The sequence below is a fragment of the Pan troglodytes genome, chromosome 8 (assembly GCF_028858775.2).
Source record: "Pan troglodytes isolate AG18354 chromosome 8, NHGRI_mPanTro3-v2.0_pri, whole genome shotgun sequence".
NCBI classification, from domain to species: domain Eukaryota; kingdom Metazoa; phylum Chordata; class Mammalia; order Primates; family Hominidae; genus Pan; species Pan troglodytes.
The window spans coordinates 71,488,272-71,511,891 of NC_072406.2; the positions used below are offsets into that span (position 1 = coordinate 71,488,272).

General features: G+C 33.6%; 2 protein-coding genes across 13 annotated transcripts in view; one reads left to right on the forward strand and one right to left on the reverse strand.

Annotated features, from left to right (window-relative positions):
* Window positions 1–18,474, forward strand: part of PHYHIPL (phytanoyl-CoA 2-hydroxylase interacting protein like) — a 71,412-nt gene extending 52,938 nt beyond the window's left edge. For all 5 annotated transcript variants that reach the window (XM_016918354.3, XM_001164316.5, XM_016918352.2 and 2 more), the window contains exons 2-5: window positions 6,616–6,812; window positions 8,795–8,969; window positions 10,897–11,014; window positions 17,389–18,474. In XM_016918354.3, the coding sequence (XP_016773843.1) occupies window positions 6,648–6,812; window positions 8,795–8,969; window positions 10,897–11,014; window positions 17,389–17,923 (993 nt within the window). In that variant the 5' untranslated portion in view covers window positions 6,616–6,647 and the 3' untranslated portion in view covers window positions 17,924–18,474. The remainder of the gene's footprint in view (window positions 1–6,615; window positions 6,813–8,794; window positions 8,970–10,896; window positions 11,015–17,388) is intronic.
* The window catches only part of FAM13C (family with sequence similarity 13 member C), a 117,888-nt gene continuing 112,727 nt past the window's right edge, over window positions 18,460–23,620 (reverse strand). For 7 of the 8 annotated variants that reach the window (XM_063781812.1, XM_009458484.5, XM_016918349.4 and 4 more), the window contains one exon: window positions 18,460–20,063. In XM_063781812.1, the coding sequence (XP_063637882.1) occupies window positions 19,940–20,063 (124 nt within the window). In that variant the 3' untranslated portion in view covers window positions 18,460–19,939. The remainder of the gene's footprint in view (window positions 20,064–23,620) is intronic. The other variant, XM_016918351.4, reaches the window with a different exon arrangement.

Here is a 23,620-nt window from a genome sequence, read left to right on the forward strand (position 1 = left end):
GGAGAAATTAGCTGAAACACAATGGTAGAAGAAAACCTCAAGAAGGCAAAAACAAAATAAGGGGAGTATCTGAATAGTTTTCCTTTTGTAAATCATGCTTTTAAGTCAGAACTCTTTGCTTAATCCTAGTTCCCAATGATTTTCTACTTTTATTTCCCTAAAACTTTTATTGCTTCATGTTTTACAGGTTTTGATCTATTTTGAGCTAACTTTTGTGTAAAATGGGAGGTTTAGGTCAAGATTCACTTTTTGCTCTTCTAAGATAAAATAAGATTTTAATTTTTTGCCTGTTGATATATATATATATATATATATATATATGTTTTAAATAACAGTATATAGAATTGGTAAGGGTGCAAAAAATGCACACCCTAAAACTGTAATTGGGAATACAGATTGGTAAAAACCAATATGATTCAACATTTGCACTTCTTGGGATTTCTTCAAAGATAAAAAAATAGATATGCCCCCAAATGTACTTAGAATAGTGTTGATTAAAGTCTTATTGCAGGAAAACACTGGAAACAATCTAAATGGATGACTGATTAATAGAATAGAATACAAAAAGATTGCAATTATATGTAGCCATGTGAAAATGTGCATGATAAATTATTAAATAAAAAATAGGTTACAAAACAATATGTAAATGTTATTAATAAAGTGATATTTGTTTTTTCCTAAAAGTTACAACAATGTTCAATGTTACCACTAAGAGTATTTTTATTTTGAGAGTTTATTGTAAAGCAGAGAATAGTTTTGTTGTTTTGTTGTGGTTACTATTTTGAGTTTTATTACTATCTTAATTTTCCTTTCACTGAATTTTAAAGTATTACAATATTTCAAAGTTGTTTTTAATGAAGAGGAAAGCAGTTTTCCCTCAGCATACTGCATCTCTGACTTTGTAATGGAAGTTATTAAAACATACATTTGTTTAAACACACATACACGTAATTACAATTATAAAATAGTCGTATCTATTCTTTGTTAGAGGTTTTTTAATCACTAAAACTTTAGGAAGGAAATAAAACATGAGAAAGTTGCTCTTGACTGCTACTTTTAAGGGAGGTGAACTTAACACCTACAATTTGTTTCTTAGAAAAATGGCTTAAGGCTTATTATTTAAACTAACTACCATCATTACCTTTGCAAACACTCTTTATTTCGATGGAGTCATTTAGGCCCTCTTAGCTACTGTAACTAAGATTTTAGGTTGGCTTTTATTGTAGCACTCAAGGAAAGATATTATGTAGAAGAAAAATTATTCATTGTTTTCAAGGCAAAACTGGTGGGACTAAGGAGCATTGGTGCCCAGAATATGATCAAAACAAGGAAGACTTCAATAAGTTAGATATGTTCTATTACAGTATTTGCCAGAGCACATCTGGTTTATTAAGAGACTATTTTAATTCTTATTTCAGATAAAACTGCTTTTTTGGATTAATCCAATTGGGGTATCCACTTCATGCAGTAATCTTGAAAGCCAAGTAACTTTTTTTACTGATTAATCTTTCATAGAGGTAAATACTTTACAAATCTCAGATTCTAAGGAATTTAGTTAAAATAAGAACTTTGATAGTTTGTCTCAGTATGAAGCTATTAAAAGAGAAATATTATGTGGTTATATGTGTATATTGTATATTCATCAGGTAAATACACATGTATACATCTATAACGAGAAGAGAATTATTATGGTGAATGATTTCTATTGTGTAATATGGCCCTAAATTAGAATAGTAATTGTAATTAGTAGTGTTTGTTTAAAATCGACTTTTTAATTCTTGAGAGAGTAGGGGAAGAAAAGAAAAAATATGGAAGTGTGAGTAATCTCTACTACGGAATATATAATTTATAGAATATATTTTTAAAAGAAAAACCTCAGCCAAATTAAATTTAAAGTTTAAATGAGCAATGGATGATTCGTGAATCAGGCAGCCCCCAGAATCACAGCAGATTCAGAGAGTCTCCAGGGATGCCATGTGGTCTGAACAAATTCATAGACTAAATAAATAAATAAATAAAAGGAAGTGACATACAGAAATCAGAAGTGAGGTACAGAAACAACTGGATTGGTTACTGCTCAGCATTTGCGTTACTTGAACAGTTTGAACACTCAGCAGTGTGTGAGTGGTTGAAGTATGGCTGCTGGGACTGGCCAAGACTCAGCCATTGTTACAGGCGCATACTCTTAGTTAGGTTTTCAGTCTTGTTTACCTATTAAGTTAGGTTTCAGTTCATCCACAAGGACTCAAATATAGAATTATGGAGTCTTTCTCAGGCCATATTTAGTTTGCTTTAACAATATTGACAATAATTTACTGATACGTAGAAATTCATAAATTCACCACAACAACACTGGTTTTTTTATGCATAGATTGAGGTATGTGATTTTGAAGGTAGGTGTAAAATGGGCTTATTATCCTTTTGTACACTTAAAATGTTTTAGTGAGTCTAAATCCTTTCAAGTTTCTCTTGATACAGAGCTTATGATATGTACTTATACATGAAATATTTTAAAATTGCTTTCTTTTTTTTTTTTTTTTTTTTGAGACAAGGTCTTACTCTGTCCCCCAGGCTGGAGTGCAGTGGCACAATCACAGCTCACTGTATCCTTGACCTCCTAGACTCAGGTGATTCTCCCACCTCAGCCTCCCAGGTAGCTGGGACTACAGGCATGTGCCACCACATCTGGCTAATTTTTTGCACTTCTTGTAGAAACAGTGTTTCGCCATGTTGCCTAGGCTGGTCTCTAACTCTTGGGCTCAAGCAATCAGCCCGCCTCAGTTTCCCAAAGTGCTGGGATTACAGGCACGAGGCACTGAGCTGGCCAAAAATTGCTTTCTTGAAATGTTTAAAAGCCACATTTGAACTGAGAGTGAGGGGATACATTTTAATGAAATTGTATCTTAAGCTTTGTACCTGTGAACCCAAAAGTATCTGAGACAGGTGTTAATCAATTTAAAAGTTTATTTTGCCAAAGTTAATGATGCCCTGGTGACCTCAGGAGGTCCTGACGACATGTGCCCAAGGTGGTCAGGGTACAGCTTGCTTTTATACATTTTATGGAGACATAATTCATCAAGCAATACATGTAATATTTACATTGGTTTTATCTAGAAGGGCAGTTAAAACCGTGGGGGGGGGGGCTTCCAGATCATAGGTAGATTTAAAATTTTTCTTATTGGCAATTTGTTGAAAGAGTTATCTGTAGAAAGAAATATCTGGATTACTAAGGGGTTGTGGAGACCAAAGTTTTATCATGCAGATGAAACCACCAAGTAACAGGCTTCAGAGAGAATAGATTATAAATGTTTCTTATCAGACTTGAGGTCACAGGCAGTAAAGGGTTAAATAAGAAAGCAGGAGATAAAGCACATTTTTAAAAAATATAAATACATGGTAAACATTAGAAGAAAAAAACAATTTTTTTCCTAAATAAAGAAATGAGAGGAAAAGTAAACCAAAGAAAACCCAGGTAGAGGAAGACACACAAGCACAACATAATGCACACAGTAATTGAAACATAAATATGATACATTTGAGAACAAACATCAGTAATATTAGTAAATGTAGACAGGCCTAATTCACCTATTATAAGTAGAAAAATCATTTTTAAATTTGGCCCTCAAGGAAAAAAAATCCAACTGTTTGCTGTATAAAAGAGAGATACCTAAAACGTGGTGATTCAGAAGGCTAAAAAAAGTCAAGGAGAGAAGCTATGCAAAGCAAATAGAAGTAATAAGAAATCAGGAGTTGCCATCCTGATAACCAGACAAGAATTCCAGCCAAAAACTCAAAGAAAGACACTTTTAAATGATAAAAGCCATAATTCACAGTGAAAGTACAGCACTTAGTATTTATGAACCAAGTTAAAAAGCACTCACATTTAAAAGCAGAAGCTATAGGAGATGGAAGGACACATGATATTGAAGTATCATGGTGATAAAAGATTTAACACAGTACTTTCAGTCCGAGACAGATAAAATGGACAAAAATGAGGAAAACATACTAAAGAATTTAATTGATAGATCTTATAAATCTATCTCTATCTACATTTATACCTATACCTTTAATCCCTGATAGTAGAGAATGTACCACATATGGAACATTCACAAAAATAAATCAAATATTAATTCACAAAGCATCACTAAATTTCATAAAGTAGAACAATTACAGACAACACTTTGATCATATGCAGTAAGTAAAGCTGGAAATTGATAGCAAAATAAAAAAATTAAAATGTACCTCCACGTTAGGGGGAAAAGTTCTATTAATAAAGTCTTGAGTGTAAGAGGAAACAAAACTGAAATTACAGAATTTCTTTTTTAAAAATTATGAAAACCCTATGTGTTAGAATCTAAGATATGCCTAAAGTACTGGTGAGAGAAAGAGGATAGGTTTAAACATTTATTACCAATGGGGGGCAAAAACACCGCATGTTCTCACTCATAGGTGGGAACTGAACAGGATGGCACTTTAATCCTAAACACTAAATTGTATATTTCATTAGAAAAATATTCTCTTACACAACCAAAGTATAATGATCAAAATCAGAAAATTACTACTACCCAAGTAAGAAAGTTGCATAAAAGTTAATCTAGTGGTTTTGTTAAGAACTAGTTAATCTAGTGGTTTTGTGAAGAGTAGCTTGAAAATGAAGATTTTTAATATAACAAATTCTTTCTAGGCTTGAGCTTTATATTGTTCCCAATGGGAAAAATATAATTTGAGCAAAGGTTTTCGCTTATAATAACAGTAACATTTTTTCTCTCGAATTTTAACAATCAGAATGAAAAAATCCAAAAAACAAAGTATTATGTTCTGTGAAATAATCATTTGTGACTTTAAGGTTGAAGAAGATAACGATAGTGGAAGTTTAAATGCAAAAAATATTAATAGTATCTTAGATAGTGTTACTATATTGAAGTTGTGTTTCCATTAAATTGAATCAAATGCAAAATAGCTTTATTTTTATCTACATGATCCTAAATAACAATTGTAACTATTTTTTTTCACTCAGTTGTGAAATTATGTGGACATAGTTATAATGCAGATGATTTCTACAAAAATTCTACTATCAGAGTTCAGAAAGTTTTTCGTTACTATTACTGATGTTTAAAGACAAGTGGGACAGATTAATGGGTTGAAATGTGAGCTTTTCAAAATAGTACAAAATTACTCATTGCTATTGTTTGAGTGTTTTTTGCCTTTCCTTTTCCCAAGGCCATTATAAGGATTTCACTTGATTTCTTCCCTGCTCTTAACTTTTGAAAAGCTTTAAGCTAGAAGTAATTTGGGGATTCTATGCGACCTGATGGGGAGGAAAGTAAAGGTGAAGTAGTTTTTCCAGGAGTTTTGTGGAGAGGAAATGTGGAGAAATGGGACTGTGAAGAAAGTACATAGGAGAAGAAAAAAGGATTTTTAAAAGTATTGTTCAAGAAATAAAATCAAATAACTTATTTTAAAATTAGTTTTTGATTGCCTTTGAGTTCCTCTGGCTACAACGCAGCTTGAGATGAGACAACATGGGTCAAAGATTTAATGAAGTTGGGAACTGTCAAAAAGTTTGTATCAATGACTGTCATGGAAATGTAGGGGAGGAGAAAACAATCTGATCTGGAAATGGAAGGTATTACCACAAGGTGACATTCACTGTTGTTTTTTTGTTGAATAACATTTTATTATGTTAAGGAACGAGTTAAGTAATTGACTTATGGCCTAACATTTTTTCTTATTTGAATAACATTTTTTTTTCTCTCTTGAGGCATTGAACATTATGTTGGCCTGGGGAAAGGGAATGTAGAAAAAAATGGGGTAAAATTTGATTCTAATATGTCTTTCCTATATGTAAAACAAACTTGACATGTCTGTATTTTCTTTTTGTCCTATGATCCATCAAATCCTGCTCTATACTGTTAGCCAAATTGTTAGCATTTTCCCTAAGTGGAAGTGTAATCTTTAAAGTAACTAGTTGTCATATAAATTCTTCAAGATTTTAATATCAGTCACTATGGCAGTCATCTTTTTTCTTTTAGCCTTATTTGTTGTTTCAGCTCTCAAAATTAAATTCATCAAGGTTCCACAGATAAAACATTTCTAGAGTTATCCTTAACATAATAACTTGTAAGTGAATGGTCTTCAGTATTATTTGTATATGTAGTAAAACCATTACATGCTGTTTCTCTATATAATGCTTCCAAAATGAAAGAGGAGGGGGAATTTTTATAGACTGTCACTGCTAGGTCATGGACTTTTAAAGAAATGTTTCCTTCATTTGGATGGGCCCTTTCATTATCAACATGTCTATGAAATTATCTGGCTTAAAACACCTGATATTACTTTAGAGCAAAATTGATTGGTCATGTAGAAAAATAGGCTCTTGAGGTTTTTTAGAGGGAACCTAACCATATAAAACTAACATGTCGTAGATTAGAAAGATAGAGTGTCAGTGTTTTTGTGTTCACTCTGTGAAAACAAATTGGAAACATAAATGGAAAAAGTAAAGATGATAAGGAGTAAGTCATCTCTACTTTTTATTGGTAATAAATCCATTAATTGGAAATAAATTGGAAAATCCATTAATTGGAAATTAACTTCCTGTGCATTGTTTTCTTGCAGGGAACAAATCACAAGACAGTGGCATAGCAGAGATGGAAGAACTTCCTGTACCACATAACATCAAAATAAGCAATATAACGTGTGACTCATTCAAGATTTCATGGGAAATGGATTCAAAATCAAAGGATCGCATTACACACTATTTTATTGACCTCAACAAGAAAGAGAACAAGAACTCCAATAAATTTAAACACAAGGTAAAATCTAACAAATACTCATGCTCATTTGCATCTTAAAACTTTCTAAGTATGAGGACATTTTAAAAGAATGAATAATATTCTATTAATGGCTTATGTGATGTATTTGACTTGGGAAAAAATAAAGATTATATGTAACTCTAAAACCCTATCATTCTAATAAGTTTTGTAAGAAAATGAAATGCCATGCTTTTTGTTAGAAGATAATTTTCAAAAAAAAGGTAAAATCATGACTATCATCTAGATGTAAAAATTAGTTTACCTTAAAGATTTTATTTAACTTATTAACGAGGAAACCGATGAGGTGTTATAACCAGTTCAAAGGGAAATCCAAAGAAAAGACTCATTTGTAGATACAGGTGTAAACTGGTATGGAAGTCCTGATGGGAGGGGTGAAGAGGAGGGTTGTCCTCCACTGAACATAATTTATTTGTATGTATTTAGACAAGAAGAACTGAATTGTTACTAGTTTCCACAAATTACAGAATTGTAAAATGGCTTCCATAACACAGACAGATAGCCAGAAGAGGGTGCTATGTGCAATGCATAGTTTTCCACTGAAGCACACTTTTTTTTCTATAACTGCCAAACAAGGAATCTGATGCAGTTTATAAACTTCAAGGTATTTTAAAAACACTTTAGGGCTAAAAATTGCTTTAAGTAGTCTGCTGTCTTTTGCCTTTTGTTTTTTGTTTTGATAATGAAATTTTTTTGTCTTTTGCTTTTTAGTTTTGAGAATGAAAATTATTAACTTTTAAATGTTTTTAGATATATAACACTTCTCTGATATTTATTCACATATCATATATCTTTTCTGATATATCTCTCTTTCCAGAAGTATCTATAGAGAAATTAACAGTTATCTGCTTTAAGCATTCTTTCTTATGTTGCAGTGTTTTCACTGATGATGAAAATCTGGTCTATTTTTTAATATTGATATTAAGTTTTAACTTGGTAGATACTTTGGAACTTTCTTATCTTACCTAGAAATATTGCTTTTATTAGATGTGCAATTATACATACTAAAGATAAGTGAGGATCATACATACTACAGATAAGTGTGAAAGAGGGAGCAAGATTGAGCAGTCATTATTTTTTCTGAGTTCCAGTTCTGATTATGCTTTCAGTGATGGATATTCTCTTTGCTGACATTTGCCTTGTTGATATAGCTTTGAAATCTTAAATTTCAAACATTAAATGATGAATTGTTTGAGATTTGACCCTTTTTCTTCACTCTCCACTTGGAATACCATATCCTTGAAATGTAGTGAATATTCAACTAGCAGATTTAATTAATCACTTTACTAAGCATTTTTTAGAAATACGTAAACTTTTCTGTGACACATAGACTCTATATTTGAATGAAAGTGAAGCAAAAATTCATATTTTTAGTGTTTTCTCCTTTAACCTGTAAAATATCAAGTAATGGGCAGCTTTAGTAAAATTATTGGGTAGTATAAGTTAACCAAATATAATATTTTTAATACTATTGAACTTTATCTTTTATGTCTCTGTTTTTTAAAGTTTTGTCATTTAGTATGAGAATGTTGCATTTTGAGGAGCATATAGTATACAGAAAAGAACACCATATTAGAAATCAAGAAAACTGGAATCCAAGTACATTTATGTTATTAACAAGCTGTATGACCTCGAACTTGTCTCTTGATAAAGTTGGGCCTTAGTTTTTGCATATAGCAAATAAGAGATTTAAATATAATAATTGTTAAGTATCTTTAAGCAGAAAAATTCTATTGTCAGTCAGGAACTTAATAAGTTATTCTCCATTGTTTACAGTTGATTAAAGTTATACTACTAAATTAACTTCCTCCTTTTGCCTCCTTCCTTCCCTCCCTCCTTCCCTTCTTCCTTCCCTCCTTCTCCCTTCCCTCCTTCCTCCCTTCTCCCTTTTCTTCTTTCTTCACTTCTTCGTCCCTCTCTGTCTCCCCTCATTTTTCTCTCTCTCTTCCTTATTTCATTCCTAGGATGTTCCCACAAAATTGGTGGCAAAAGCTGTTCCCTTGCCTATGACTGTCCGTGGACACTGGTTTTTAAGCCCAAGAACTGAATATACAGTAGCAGTGCAGACTGCCTCAAAACAAGTTGATGGTGATTATGTTGTGTCTGAATGGAGCGAAATTATAGAATTCTGCACCGCAGGTAAGAGAACTAGGTACAAATATAGAAAAGCTTTAATTGTTCTGGGAAAGCTAATTATAGAAAAATATTTCTTTTTTGTAATTATGAAGTGATATATATGACATTGGTCATTTTTTGCGTTGTCAGTAGCATTGTGTAACAGAATAAACAATGTTGTATTGATTGGAGGAAGCTGAAGTTCTCAGTAGAAAAATCTGAGTAATGGCTTCAAATCATTTTTTTTCTATATCCATAGTTTGATTTTTTCAAGATGAAAGCTATGCAAATAAAAAGGTATGCAGTTTGAAAATATACTCAGCATAATTTTTTAGCTTCATTTTGAGAGACAGAGCTTTTTTCTCCTTTTTTTTTTTTTTCCTTTTTCATTTTCACCAGTACTGAAAGAGAGAAACTAGGAAAATCCTTCTCTATTTCAGGTGAATGGAGGCAGATCTCAGTGACTGTCCCTAGCAGAAATGTTACTAGATTTTTCACTGGAGTACTAGAAGACCTTAAGAAAATCTGCATCTAAACTAGTGTCCTGTATACATATGTGTGTCTTTGCTTCACTCGAAAGTACCTCAAAGCCATTGTTTTGGGAGGTTTGATGTGGAACTGAACCTTAATATTCCATTAGATTGGAAACATTACCATTCATCTCACTCATATATCTATTGTTTACTTGTTCATTCAAGAAACAGTCATTTATTGAGCACTTCAGTGTTAATGGGATACCATATCTCTACCTGAGTACTCCTGTCATCCTTTCCTTTTGTCTTTTAGAAAGAAACTTTATTTCCTCCTGTTCATCAAGATGACTGTTTCCTATAAAAAATTATAGACAGAGGCTGAATCTATAAGAAACTTAAGCTGTTCAAAGCTCTTGTTTATCAGAATAATTTAGACTTTTCACATAAGCTTTGTCAATAACCTTGACTCTAAGTTTTGATAAAGCTATTTTGTGTAAGTTGACTTTTAATCTGAACATCGAATTCATTCAAAACTAATTAAGCCCATACTGTGAGCTAGGCACTGTACAATGTATTGGAAATAAAATAAAATAGAATGCCACAGGCTAATCTACTTCTTTTCTAGCCTATGACAGGGTTTAAAACCCTGTGCTTATCCCAATCTTAAAATGCTAATACTTACCATAATAAATCATTATTGTACATATATTTATCTCTTCTCTTAGATTGTCAGTTCTTTGCAAGGAATAATAATGTATTTTTTATCTTTTAACTTGATCATCTAATTTTGCATAGTACCTTTTACATCATATGTTCTAATCTCAGTACCTGTTTATTGAGCCAATGAAGCAGTGAGTAAACAAACTATGTTGCCATGAGCAATTTAACTAGGTTTCTTCTGTTTAGAAATTCTTACTAATCTTTATAGGCCAAAATGTTTCCCTAGTTTCTGGTGTAGGAGTTAAACAGCAATTCTTAAACAACTTTCAAAACAAAAAGTGGGTTAAAAAAAATCAGATTTACTTTGACAGGTGCTTTAGAGTTTCAAGCATCTTGTGTACCCAAGTCTTATGTACTCATTATTATTTTTGCTGTCCAACTTTTCTATTGATTGCAGATTATAAGCTTCTTTTATTCAGTTTATCAACTGGTTGAAGAAAAGCTAGTATGGTGCTAATGGATATTACTTGGGTTATGAAAATTTATTTAACTTAATTTTTGTTTCAGTATCTCTAATTTCAAAAAATGGAAAAATGCAAGCAAAGGTATTCTAAGAAACAACCATAAACCATAACAAAAATATTTTTGTAGGAAGAAAAATGTGCCACACAATGAATATTTTCTTTTTTAAATGGAATTTCCTATTTATTAAGTTGAATTCCCTAGAGGTGAATTTTAATAATCTTCAATTTATTAAGTATATGGTTGGTACTTTTGGTGCAATATTTTTAATAACAGACTTTTTGGGTTTTTTCCAGACTATTCAAAAGTTCATCTAACACAATTGTTGGAGAAGGCTGAAGTGATTGCAGGACGCATGCTTAAGTTTTCTGTTTTTTATCGTAATCAGCACAAAGAATATTTTGACTATGTTCGGTAAGATTCAAAAATATATAGTGATTTGTTTTACTAAATATAGTTTCAAATTCTAGGCTCAGGTTTCCCTTGACTCTAGTTTTGTCGAATAGCAATTCTAGATTTCTTTTCAAAATAACGATACGGAATTTTATTTTCCAGAAAAATTAAGTAGAAAAAGATCATGGGATTTTTTTCTATTTCACTTAGATTCCTTTCCATAATCATTTGTGATACCAGTTCCTGCCCATTTGACTAGAGGATCTTAAACCTGTGGTATTTAGATCGATGAGCATTTCAGGTACACACTCGTCCTGCTGTCTGCATCATACTGACTACTAATTTTTTCCTCTTTTCATGGGTCTTTTTAAGACATTGAAAACGAGAGTATAAAAGAGTGACTGTTTAATGAAATATTATGGTGAATCAGGTGGGATTTGCAGACTTCTACCTAAGTAGAAGTCTTTTAGCTGTTGTATTAGTGTGTTTTTCAGGCTGCTGATAAAATGTACCCTAGATTGGGCAATTTAAAAAAGAAAGAAGTTTGTTGGACTTACAGTTCCACATGGCTGGAGAGGCCTCACAATCATGGTGGAAGGCAAGGAGAAGCAAGTCACATCTTACATGGATAGCAACAGGCAAAAAGAGAGCTTGTGCACGGAAACTCCCCTTTTAAAACCATCAGATCTCATGAGACTCATTCACTATCATGAGAACAGCACAGGAAAGATTTCCCCCTCCCCATAATTCAATCAACTCCCACTGGGTTCCTCCCATGACATGTGGGAATTGTGGGAGTTACAATTCAAGATGAGATTTGGGTGGGGACACAGCCAAAACATATCAGCTGTTATCTTGAATTAATTATCATGAGGATAATCTCCTTTGTTTACTTTTAAATTCTAGTGATTTTACTAGAATTTCTAAGATAGCCTATGTTTATCCCTGGAAGCAGTTCCTGAGAAGTTAAAAGAACTCTATCCTGCAGGTAGTTTTTATATTTACAGCACTTTCATATTTTTAGAAGAAAATTTGAAGAGAATAAATAGCCAGATGTCTGTTTTGTGTTCTAAAAGCCTTAGTCTCACTAAGGCTTTTAAAATGGCAAATGCTATATAGGTTGTAAAACTTCTTACACAGCATTCCCTATAATTTATCATATTTAAAGCTTCACTTCAGACTCTAAAGCATTCTTAAGTTGACAGGACTATGTATGAAAAATATTTAGGAAACTTTGTTGTGTTCTTTGTATTTGTTTGTTTGAAGACCATGGTTCCAGATTTAAATCAGCTTCAAGCTGTGGAAAATGCAACAGGAATCAGAGAGAGAAGAACACACATAGGCATCTGTGTTCTTCAAATTAAGTACTTAGCAATAGAATGTATTTTTATATATTTTGATGGTGAAAAAAATATTCCTGCCATTCGTTTGAATATCTTATAAATACAGAGTTTAGTCCTTCATTTTCTCAATTGGTATATACCCTAGAGTCCATATATTTCCTGGTAGATACCATTCACCTAATTTAGAGAGTACAGACTGATAGATATAACATAAATTATTGTGCTTGTCAGTTGTGGATTGGCAATGACCATATAGACTTAGCAAGGAAGGTGTTTCTTTATACAGATGCTCCTTGACTTGCAATGGGGTTATGTCCTGTTAAACCCATTGTAAGTTGAAAATATCAAGTTGAAAATTCATTTAATACACCTAACTTACAAAACATCATAGCTTAGCCTAGCCTCCTTAAACATTTTCAGATAACTTACGTTAGCCTACAGTTGGGCAAAATTATCTAACAGAAAGTCTATTTTATAAAAAAAAAAAAGTGTTGAAAAGATCAACATTCAAAGTACAGTTTCTACTGAATGTGCATCATTTTCACACCATCATAAAGTCAAACAATTGTAAGCCAAGCCATCATAAGTCAGGGACTGTCTGTATTTGTTACGCATAAAATTTGAAAACAAAACAAAAAAAACCCTCCATATTTCTGTTGTCTTTGGTAAGAAATACATCAAAAGAATAAATAATTACATCTTTGATTTTAGGTTTATATTCCTGGAACATTGCCAATATCTATTTTAGGTGGCCACTGGAGGGCAGTATCTCTCTGTGATTTTTCTCTGTCCCTTAGATGGGAACTGACCTTTGTTTTTAGGTCCTTTAGTAATCTAAAGTTTGCTTCATCTGTTTTCAAAAATGCTTCCAAGAATAAATAAATAAATAAATAAAGACAGAGTGCCTAGAAAATGGATAATTATTGTGTATATTGCATGATTTTACTCCCAGCTACCAGTATGAAAGCTGTGTTTACTAACAAGAAAATTTACCTTTGTTAAGTTTTCCATAATGATAGTTATAAAATCCATGTAAAATATGTCTTGGTGCAGTACGTATAAATAAATATACTTTCCACAGAGTGGTATAATTTTTCAACATTGCTTTTTTAAGAAGCCTTATTAAAAAGTAGCAGACATAAATTCCATGGATGTTGATTTTCTTTTTGTCATTAACTCTAATTAAGTCACATTTCCTTAGATTAAAATCCATTTTAAATATCATCTTGTTATTCAGAATGCTTGAATAGAAAGGAAACTTTCAATTACTGGATACACTTTCCAAAGTTTATAATCCATTTTGAATTATGAAAAACTGGATAAATTCTTACTCAGTCCATAAGAAATCAACTCATTTTGACCTCTTCCTCTAGAAATGAATTCCTAAATGAACATTGCTTTCCCATACTCCAAATGAAAACACCACTTTCTCTCTTACCTCTTGTTCATATTCACTAGGTAGTCTAATTGTCCTTAAAACTCCTTTTATATCTGAAGGGTTTCAGGAATTCACTGAGATTGGTAGACATGTGTAGGAATTCCTCTACCTCTGGTGTCAAATTGTATATCCTCAAAGTGTAGGTTCTAGTACACATTTTCTGTTTATATATATGTTGCTGTTATTATTTCATGTAATTGCACTTATAGAACCATGTAGGACACATATCATAGATATTTGGATTTTGTTAATGAGAATGTAACAAGGGCGAGAAATTTTGAACAGGGACAAGATGGGTAGATACTCTTTTCCTTATTTCGCCCACATCTATCTATTGTTTACTCTTCACTCAAGAAACAGTCATTATTGAGCACTTCAATATGTTAATGGGATACAAAGATATCTCTTTTGTCTGTGCCAATGAGCACAGACAAAAAAGAAATAAAGAACACCAGAAAGTATGTTCCCTTTACCCACAGGATTGGGAAAGAGACTGAGATGACTTTGAATACAGAAACCTTTTAGACAATAACCACCATACCCCAGGCAAACAGTATAGGAAAAAAACAAACAAACTGTAGTCCCTCATGTACCAGCCAAGGCTAAGTGAGGAACCTAGACCTCTATCCTCTCACATCTGTAAGGGGACACCTTTCTCCTTCCATCCTCTGCTAGGGTGGTATCAGAGAAGCCTGAATAGGGAGCCTGGATTTTCCACCACTGCCCAAAGAAAATGAGGCTTGCCCTCATAGTGTGTGAAGCCACATGTCAAGTACTAATGAGACACCCCTTCTCTCTCTGACCTAGAGTATGTTAGCACAGGCTTAGTGGGAGCCTAAACTCCTACCTCCTCCAAGTAGTAACTGACCCTCCTACCCTGTGTCACCGGAGACTGAGTAGGAAACCTGGACTTTTATCCCCATCTGACATCAATGAAGTGACTACCCCATACTCTTCACCCACTGGTAGATAGTCAGGAGGAGGCCTGCTAAAAATGCTAGATTTAAATATGATCCAGAATATAATAACAAACATAAAACTTAAAATGTCCAGGATACAAATGGAACTCAGGTATCACACCAAGAACCAGGAAAATCTTAACCTGAATGAGAAAAGATAATCAAAGATACAAAAACCAAAATAATGCAGATCTTGGAATTATCTGACAAAGATATTTAAGCAGCCACCTTAAAAATGGTTCAAGAAGCACATACTAACACACTTGAAACACATAACAACGGAAGCAGCAAAGAAATAGAAGATACAAAGAATTAAATGAAAATTTTGGAACATAAAAACACAGTATGTAAAGTCAAAAGCTGGATAGACTCCATGGATTCCACAGCAGATTCAAGAGGACAAAGAGAAAAAAAATCAGTAAACTTGAAGATAGAATAGAAATTACGCAAATTGAACAACAGAGATAAAACTCACCGAAAAAAATATATCAGTCTTATGGACATGTGAGACTATAGCAGATCTAATATTCATGTTGTTAAAGTCAAGAAGGAAAAGAGAAAGAGGGTGGGGCTGAAAAAGTATTCATAGAATTAATAGCCGAAATGTTCCCAAATTTGCCAAACAACATAAACATACAGATTCAAGCTGAGAAAACCCTAAATGGGATAAACCCAAAGAAATCCATGCCAAGATATATTACAAACTGAAAACTGCAGGCCAAAGAAAAAAAAAAAAACATTGAAAGTGGTGAGATACAAGACACCTTATGTATAAGGAAAAATAAAACAATTTGAATGACATCAGCATCAGAAATTACCTAGCAAAAGAAAGTGACACAATATTTTCAAATGCTGAATGAGCACTGTCAACTGAGAATCCTATATCCGGTGAAAATATCCTTCAATAATAAAAGGGAATTAAGATATGCTCAGATGAAGGAAAACTAAGGGGATTTGTCAACAGCATATCTATCCTAAAGGAAGTTTCTGAAACAGGAAGGAAGGAAATAATAAAAGAAGGAAACTTGGAACATCAGAAAGAAAAAAGAACAGTACAAGTAAAAGTATAGGGTCACATCCAGGATATCACACATTTATTTATTGTGTTTCCTCATTCTCTTAACTGTGACAATTTTTTGGTCTTTCCTTGAATTTGCATTTTTAATAAGCTCCCTAGGTGGTTTTCAGGTGGTAGAATTCGAGACCCATTGCTGCTAAATTCAGAGGCAGATCCAGGCATTTCACTGACCCATAAACTCTTCAAGAAGCATGTTGACTGGGGGAACTTTCCCTTACTTGAGTAGTAGCTTGAACTTTGCTTCCCAAGTCATGCTGGTCAGGGACCCAGCAAAAAAAACAAACAACAAAAAAAAGAAGGCGGCACACTTGGGGAATTCTGGAGAGAATTTAACAAAACTACCCCTTCATAGAGGTGTAGTCAGGGTTACGGTAACAAATAGGGGATGCTAAGGGAACCAAGAACTAGCACTAGCAAGACTTGAAAAGTTTTACTCTTCATGGGAATGAAAGGGACTAGGAATTCATCCAGCAGCAGCAGTAGTCAGAGATACATAGTTATGAAGAATGCAGCCCTGCCAGAACCACAATGCCCTGAAGCGTGGAGGAAATACAGGAAGACATACCCAAAGCTTTACCTCCTCCTACTCTATATATGCTGGTGCCTCACATTGGTAGAACTGAAATGGAAGTGGCCAAGGGATAAGGAACTGAATGCTAGAGTCCCAGGTCACAGTGGAGGACTGTGGTGGAGAATGAATGGATTTGGGGGTGAGGTAAAGTGGGAATAACTAGCACTGTTTTAAGCAAAATGTCAGAGAAATAACCTGATTACTGTCCTTGGGTTAAAAAGCCAAAACAAGGGCTGAGCGTGGTGGCTCATGCCTGTAATCCCAGCACTTTGGGAGGCCGAGGTGGGCGGATCACAAGGTCAAGAGATCAAACCATCCTGGCCAACGTGGTGAAACCCCGTCTGTAGTAAAAGTACAAAAATTAGCTGGGCATGGTGGCACATGCCTGTAGTCCCAGCTACTCTGAAGGCTGAGGCAGGAGAATTGTTTGAACCTGGGAGGCAGAGGTTGCAGTGAGCCAAGATCGTGCCACTGCTCTCCAGCCTGGCAACAGAGTGAGACTCTGTCTCAAAAAAAAAAAAAAAAAAAAAAAGCCAAAACAAAACACAACGCTTTTGTGCCAGTATAAATGGACAGCACTCATTTTATGACTAAATCTATCATGCTTTAAAGAAACATTCAATATATTTAACTAACCAATACCTTTAGTTCAGTTTTCTCTTCAGAAAGCCACTTCTGAAACCCAGTTGGCACTTAATGTATGTGTGATTTTACCTGTAAGGTTTCTAATTCCAGTTTGATTTTTCTGGCCAGGAAATTTACATTATTATGTTAATTTAATACAAAGTCTCCAAGGCTTGTAGCAGCTCATCCTTACCTTAAGGTCAAAGCTAGAATACAGCCATCTATAGGTAATATGTCAAAAGATGTTGTCCCCTTATTCTGATAGTAAGAGAGGTATTCAGGCCTTTAACAGTAGATGTTTGACTTTTAGGCCATTCAAATATATAAATCAGTGGGTTTACCACTATTGTATTAAGCAGTGACCACTTGTTGTCTCTTGCAGAGAACATCATGGGAATGCTATGCAGCCATCTGTCAAGGATAACAGTGGTAGCCATGGCTCTCCTATCAGTGGAAAATTAGAAGGCATCTTCTTCAGCTGCAGCACTGAATTCAATACTGGAAAGCCACCCCAGGATTCACCTTATGGAAGATACAGGTTTGAGATTGCCGCAGAAAAACTTTTTAACCCCAATACTAACTTATACTTTGGGGACTTCTACTGTATGTACACTGCTTATCATTATGTGATTCTTGTTATTGCTCCTGTGGGATCACCAGGAGATGAATTTTGTAAGCAGCGCCTTCCTCAACTAAATTCTAAGGATAATAAATTTTTGACCTGTACAGAAGAAGATGGGGTGCTGGTTTACCACCATGCCCAGGATGTCATTTTAGAAGTCATTTACACTGACCCTGTGGATCTTTCTCTGGGCACCGTGGCAGAAATCACTGGTCATCAGCTCATGAGTTTGTCTACTGCAAATGCAAAGAAAGATCCCAGCTGCAAAACCTGTAATATCAGTGTTGGACGTTAATGCCCACTTTTCTTATTCTTACTCAGCCCCTTTTCCTCCCTTAGGAGCATTGGTCCTCTGTTGTCCATTTTCATCACCAGATGTTTTCCACTGAAGCATGCACATGCCACTGTCACCAAAACAAACAACTACCACTTTCCAAATTTCATTCAGAGCCATTTTAGTGTTTTCCTATTCCCTACCCCTCCCACTACTTTCAATGATGAAATACCCTAAGTTCTCCTTTTGACACTTTATTGCCTAGATGCTGCAATGTTTTTATGTTTCCTTTATGCCAAACATAACAAAACAGTTATATAGACTGCTTTAGCAAAGTACACAATAATGGCTTATAAATGGTGTTTAAATATGCATTCATTTTAATCTACTGAACAAATATTGGGATAACTCCAAACCGCATGAAAGGGTGTAATTGCAGCATGAGTTAAATCTTGAAGCCTAGAATTGTCAGCACTTCCAACTTCTTGTTTGACAGTGTTATTTATGTTATTTATATTAGCTAACAGGAAACAACTACTGTGTTTCAACATAATAAATATAATAGAAAAATATTTTATTTGTATTGTTGTATAAAATATTTACAATCATATAGAATATATAGAGTTACATTTTAATAGCAACTGTGTACATGTCACGAAACCATTTCCCTTATCAAAGATGTGATTTGTAAACCTCAAATAGTTGTGTATCTGTCCTGTTAGAATTAGATGACTTCAATTAAACAAATTTATGAAGGACATTATTCTGATTCATAAAAGTTATAAAATAGGTAAATACAGAGAAAACAATAAGCCTCTGAAATAAGTCTGTTTCTGAAATAGTCAATAGTCTTCCCATCCAAACTATAAGAGAATGTGAATTTCTTCAACATCATACTTAAACATTACAGAAAATAGAAATACAAACAAGGTTGGTACATGAGAGAAAATGTTGACCTTTTACTTCCTTTTACAAAAATGAAAATAATAAACATGTTTTCGTATAAAATAATACAAAATGATATACACTGAAGTTGATGAAGCAAATAAATATTCTGGCTTCTTTTTCAAGGTATCAGGGCAAACAATTTCCAAACTTTTCATTTTGTACAGAAGGACGAATAACTACAGCTCATGGGAAATGTTTTGACTTTACAAAGTATAGATGTTGGAACATTAAGAAAAATGTATATTCCCAATGAAAAAATAGTTATATCATCTTATAGTAAACCAAAAGATTAGCAATAATACTATGGACACATTAGATTATATACTACAGACACATATCTATCCAAAATACCTATTTTAAATTTTTAATACAATATTTTATTTTAATATAAACATCTGTCAGTTATAGACAAAGATAATAATTCACAAAGTACATGCTATCAGAATGAACTTTGGTAACCAGAAATGTAAAATTTCAAATAACGGATAAAATAATGTGTTATTTTTATAGAGAAATAAAAAAAATAGCAACACAGTCTAGTTTATTTTAGGGTACTGAGAGCCTAGCAGACTTAAAGGACAAGGTAGTAAATGTTTTATCACTCAAAAATCCATTAGAAGTTTCAAATAAATTACTTTCTTGCTAGCTGTATTCCTTCCTACTTGAAAAGCGAATTTCTTTTCCTCCTATGATTGATTTTTTAAAATCATGCTCTTTTCCATACATCAACATAAACCAGTCTTTGGATACTAAATAAACTTTCCCTAACAAGTGTCCTAGCTATGTTATTTAGATTTGATAAAATATTAGACGTTTTTTAAAATATTTGTATTGACTATGAGTTTTCTGCTTGGCATGGAGGACACTGAATTTTTTCCCAATTATATGGCTACCTGTTGTATTCTTCCCCCCGTTTAAATCCCTTCTCCTTGTATATAATTAAACTTGCTATTCCTTCTTAAAAACAGCTAATACTACCACTAAAGTGCTTCCATTTTCATTGTGTCAAAACTACTTAGCAAGGATGGCAGAGGAAAATAAACTTTACTTTATATCATGGGTGAAAGTGATCATAACATTTCCTGAACCTCAAATAGTTTTGGCCACATCTTGCTTGCTGATGAGGACCTCTAATAGTCTCAGTTTGGCTTTTATGTGCTTATATTCATAATACTCATCTGCCATTGGTATCCTATCTTCCTTTTGTGGACTTCTGCAAAACAAAAATACATTTGTTAGTTCACAATGAATCAAGTCATTATTTAAATATTCTTTTATAATTCATACATGAGAAAGTATACTGTAACAGCCTCCACTTGGTTTTTGCATCATGTCTTCTTTTCCTTCCCTTTCACCTTCATTCACTCCTTCTTCCATGTGTTACTAAGTTTCTAAATAATAGTAACCTTTGAAAACTTGAATGTCATAAGTGTTTTGCAAATATGTGGTCTAGTGCTTAGACTTAAAACAAAGGGGTCAGTGAAAAGATCTAAGGAGAAGCAAACAAACAAGAAACAGAACTTTCAAGGCATTCTTTGTCCAGTCATTCTTCCATTATTTGCCACACCCCTACAGCTGTACAAAATGATCAGCCCTAATACAGTTGTTAAAAATATTAACCTGAAAATACTACAGAAATTTCATTATAAAAATAACATAAACTTATGGTAACAAGAAAAGCATTTAGGGTCTGTCTTACAAACTTGAAACGTTTCCAGATTTTCTTGTAATTATAATACCTATCTCTGCTAATATATAGTAGAACCACTGAGCTGTTCCTTGATTGAAGTAATTTACAAGAGTCTAAATTGTGGTGGTTCTCTTCTGTACACTAATTCTACTAAGGCTAGACATGTAACAATGCATAGATTTTTATACATATGCAGCATACTCTTGCTGTTTACTTGGAAGAATAACTTGGTAATATCAGGAGTTAAAACCATTTGCCTTACCACAAAAATATGTTGTCAGGAAACGTTTTCTAAAGGGAAAAATTGCGACAGGGTCTCAGAAGGCTCTTGTTTTCTTGGTTAATAAGATAGCCAATCGTTTTGAAAACATTTCCACCCATGACTTTGAAATTCAAGGGGTAGAGGACACAGATATAGTCACCACAATTACAACTGAATATAACCACAAGTATTCTCTAATGTTAGTATGGCTGAAACCAGGTAAATAGCATATATTTAATGTTTTATCTTTAGCTCCCTTCTATTTTTCCCAGTAGTGATAAAGAGATATTTCTATCTCTTACCAAATAAAAAACAAGCTAATCTATACAAATTAAGAATATAGTATCTACTTGTATTTCAACACTATTTATTGCCCTGCAATTTCTAGTACAGAACTCAGAACAGTATACAAATCCATAGACAGCATTCTTCTTAACTGTTGTCTAAATTATATAACATATATCTTTGCCTCCATTCTGTGTTATGAGTCAAACTTATCATGGCTGGATGTCTGAATACCACCTTAATTTGTATAAATAGATCTAAGTAAAGAAATTGTCTAATTATTACAGAGAAACATTAATAATCAATTATGTAATTTTCCGTAGTTTTGCATATTCCATTTTGGCTAATAAGAGTGCTTTGAGGCCGGGCACAGTGGCTCACGCCTGTAATCCCAGCACTTTGAGAGGCCGAGGCGGGCGGATCACAAGGTCAGGAGATTGAGACCATCCTGGCTAACATGGTGAAACCCTGTCTCTACTAAAAATATAAAAAATTAGCCACACGTGGTGGCGGGCGCCTGTAGTCCCAGCTACTTGGGAGGCTGAGGCAGGAGAATGGCGTGAACCCAGGAGGCGGAGCTTGCAGTGAGCCGAGATCGCGTCACTGCACTCCAGCCCAGGTGACAGAGTGAGACTCTGTCTCAAAAAAAAAAAAAAAAAAAAAAAAAAAAAGAGTGCTTTGACAAGAATGAAAAGTTTTGCCAAGTCTTTCCTGAAGGAGTTTCTCCATTATATAAAACATACTAAAGTGCTTAGCACACTTCCAGGCTCATAATTATTAATAATAATGTAATATCTGCATGATTCTCATGCCTCTTGTATGGCAAATATTACCAAGAACATTTATAGTGCCTTAAACATTTTAGTAATCCATTTGCATGGTTATTTTAACTTATGGATGCTTAGGCCTTCCCAATAAAATGTCTTAGATAAACAAAATTAAGGTCCATATTTCCTAGCCATTCAACTGTTTGATTTTAGTTGTAAAAGATCATCACTTGTGCATTTAGTTGAAATATATCATCACAAGGGGGCATAAAACTTCATAGCCAAATACAGACTTATCTGAAGTGGGTTTAAGACGCATAGGTGCGGTGGAACACTATACATAGAACATAACTAACTTCCCTGTATGTATGACAAAAAGCATAGCAAGTGACACTGCAGATCCAGTAGGCAGGACTAGTAGGACACTGGGAAGTTCTCAAACCCCTTACGATAGACTCCTGAGTTCAAATTGCTAAAAAATATAAATTTATTCAGGGAACTCAAATTTATGAAAAGAGTGTATGCACATCTTAAAGTGTCATTTCTCATATGTAATGACTGTTTAGATTTAGAATATGTGGTAACATCTCCACAAATATTTCCCTGAATGAAAAATTCCCATAGAATACCTTTAATCCAAAAGAGGCAGAGATCAGGAACTTTATAGTGCAAGTCACATATTTACCCAAAGTATAATAGGAGCAGACAGTCCAGACAGACAAAGTTACTACTCCAAGGAATATTTTACAAGGAAAGTTACATGAACATTTTATAAAAGAAAAAAGTATGGAAAAGGAAAAAAATAACAAATGCTTTATATTCTAAATTTATGAGCCACATAACATTTCTCACTAGATTACTTAACATCACCAAAAAGGTAAGTTGGACTTGTAGCAATCAACTTGAAAGGAAGATTCTAAGTAGAAAATAAGTTGTTACATCTGTATTGGCTGAATGCAAAAAGCTTTTCACTCAATAGGTCCAGTCCTAAAGAATATCCCTGGTAGGCTAAAATGGAAAACCTGCCAGGGACTAAGAGGTAAGTAGACCACGCATGAGAGTTTCAAGGTGCTTTTGGAAAATAGTCCCTTTCCATCAGGACAACCCTCAACCTGCTGAACTGAAAAGTCAAATACAATACCTAAATGGAGAGGAATACAGAGGAGCCCATGTAGCACTGATGAGTTTAATGATGAGTTTATGAGTTGAATAATGAGTTTAATCTCATTTCATCTACTTAATAACTTGTGGCTTTGGGAAAGTTACACTCTTCATTTATTTATTTTTGTAAAGATTGATATCCCACATGACAGCTGTAGCTTCCCAAAGTATCCCAGGAGTGCAACCATTTCAGCTCATAAAGTGGGAACTGAGGTTCAAGATAGCTAAGCAATTTATCTCTCTTCCAAATTAGATCAATAACCTTATCTCTTGATTATATATGTAATTTTGTTGATGATACACCAAAAATTGGAGGAAACTAATAGAGTGTATAATGAGACTTGGGTTGACACAGAAAAATAGAGGACAGATGATACAGCTAACCATTTAAGAAGTAGAAAGAATGACTATGAATTTTTGATCAAGTCTTGAAATAAAATAATTAGGGACAGATCCTGACTTTTAAGGAAGACATTTAAAGCAAATAAGGAATTATTATTTAATAAATTAGGGAGTAACTTGTGGAACTAAGAAACCAACAACAAAGCAGTTATGTGGGCTAAAAAAACAACAGATTTTTTTAAAGGTTTAAATAAATTCATTTA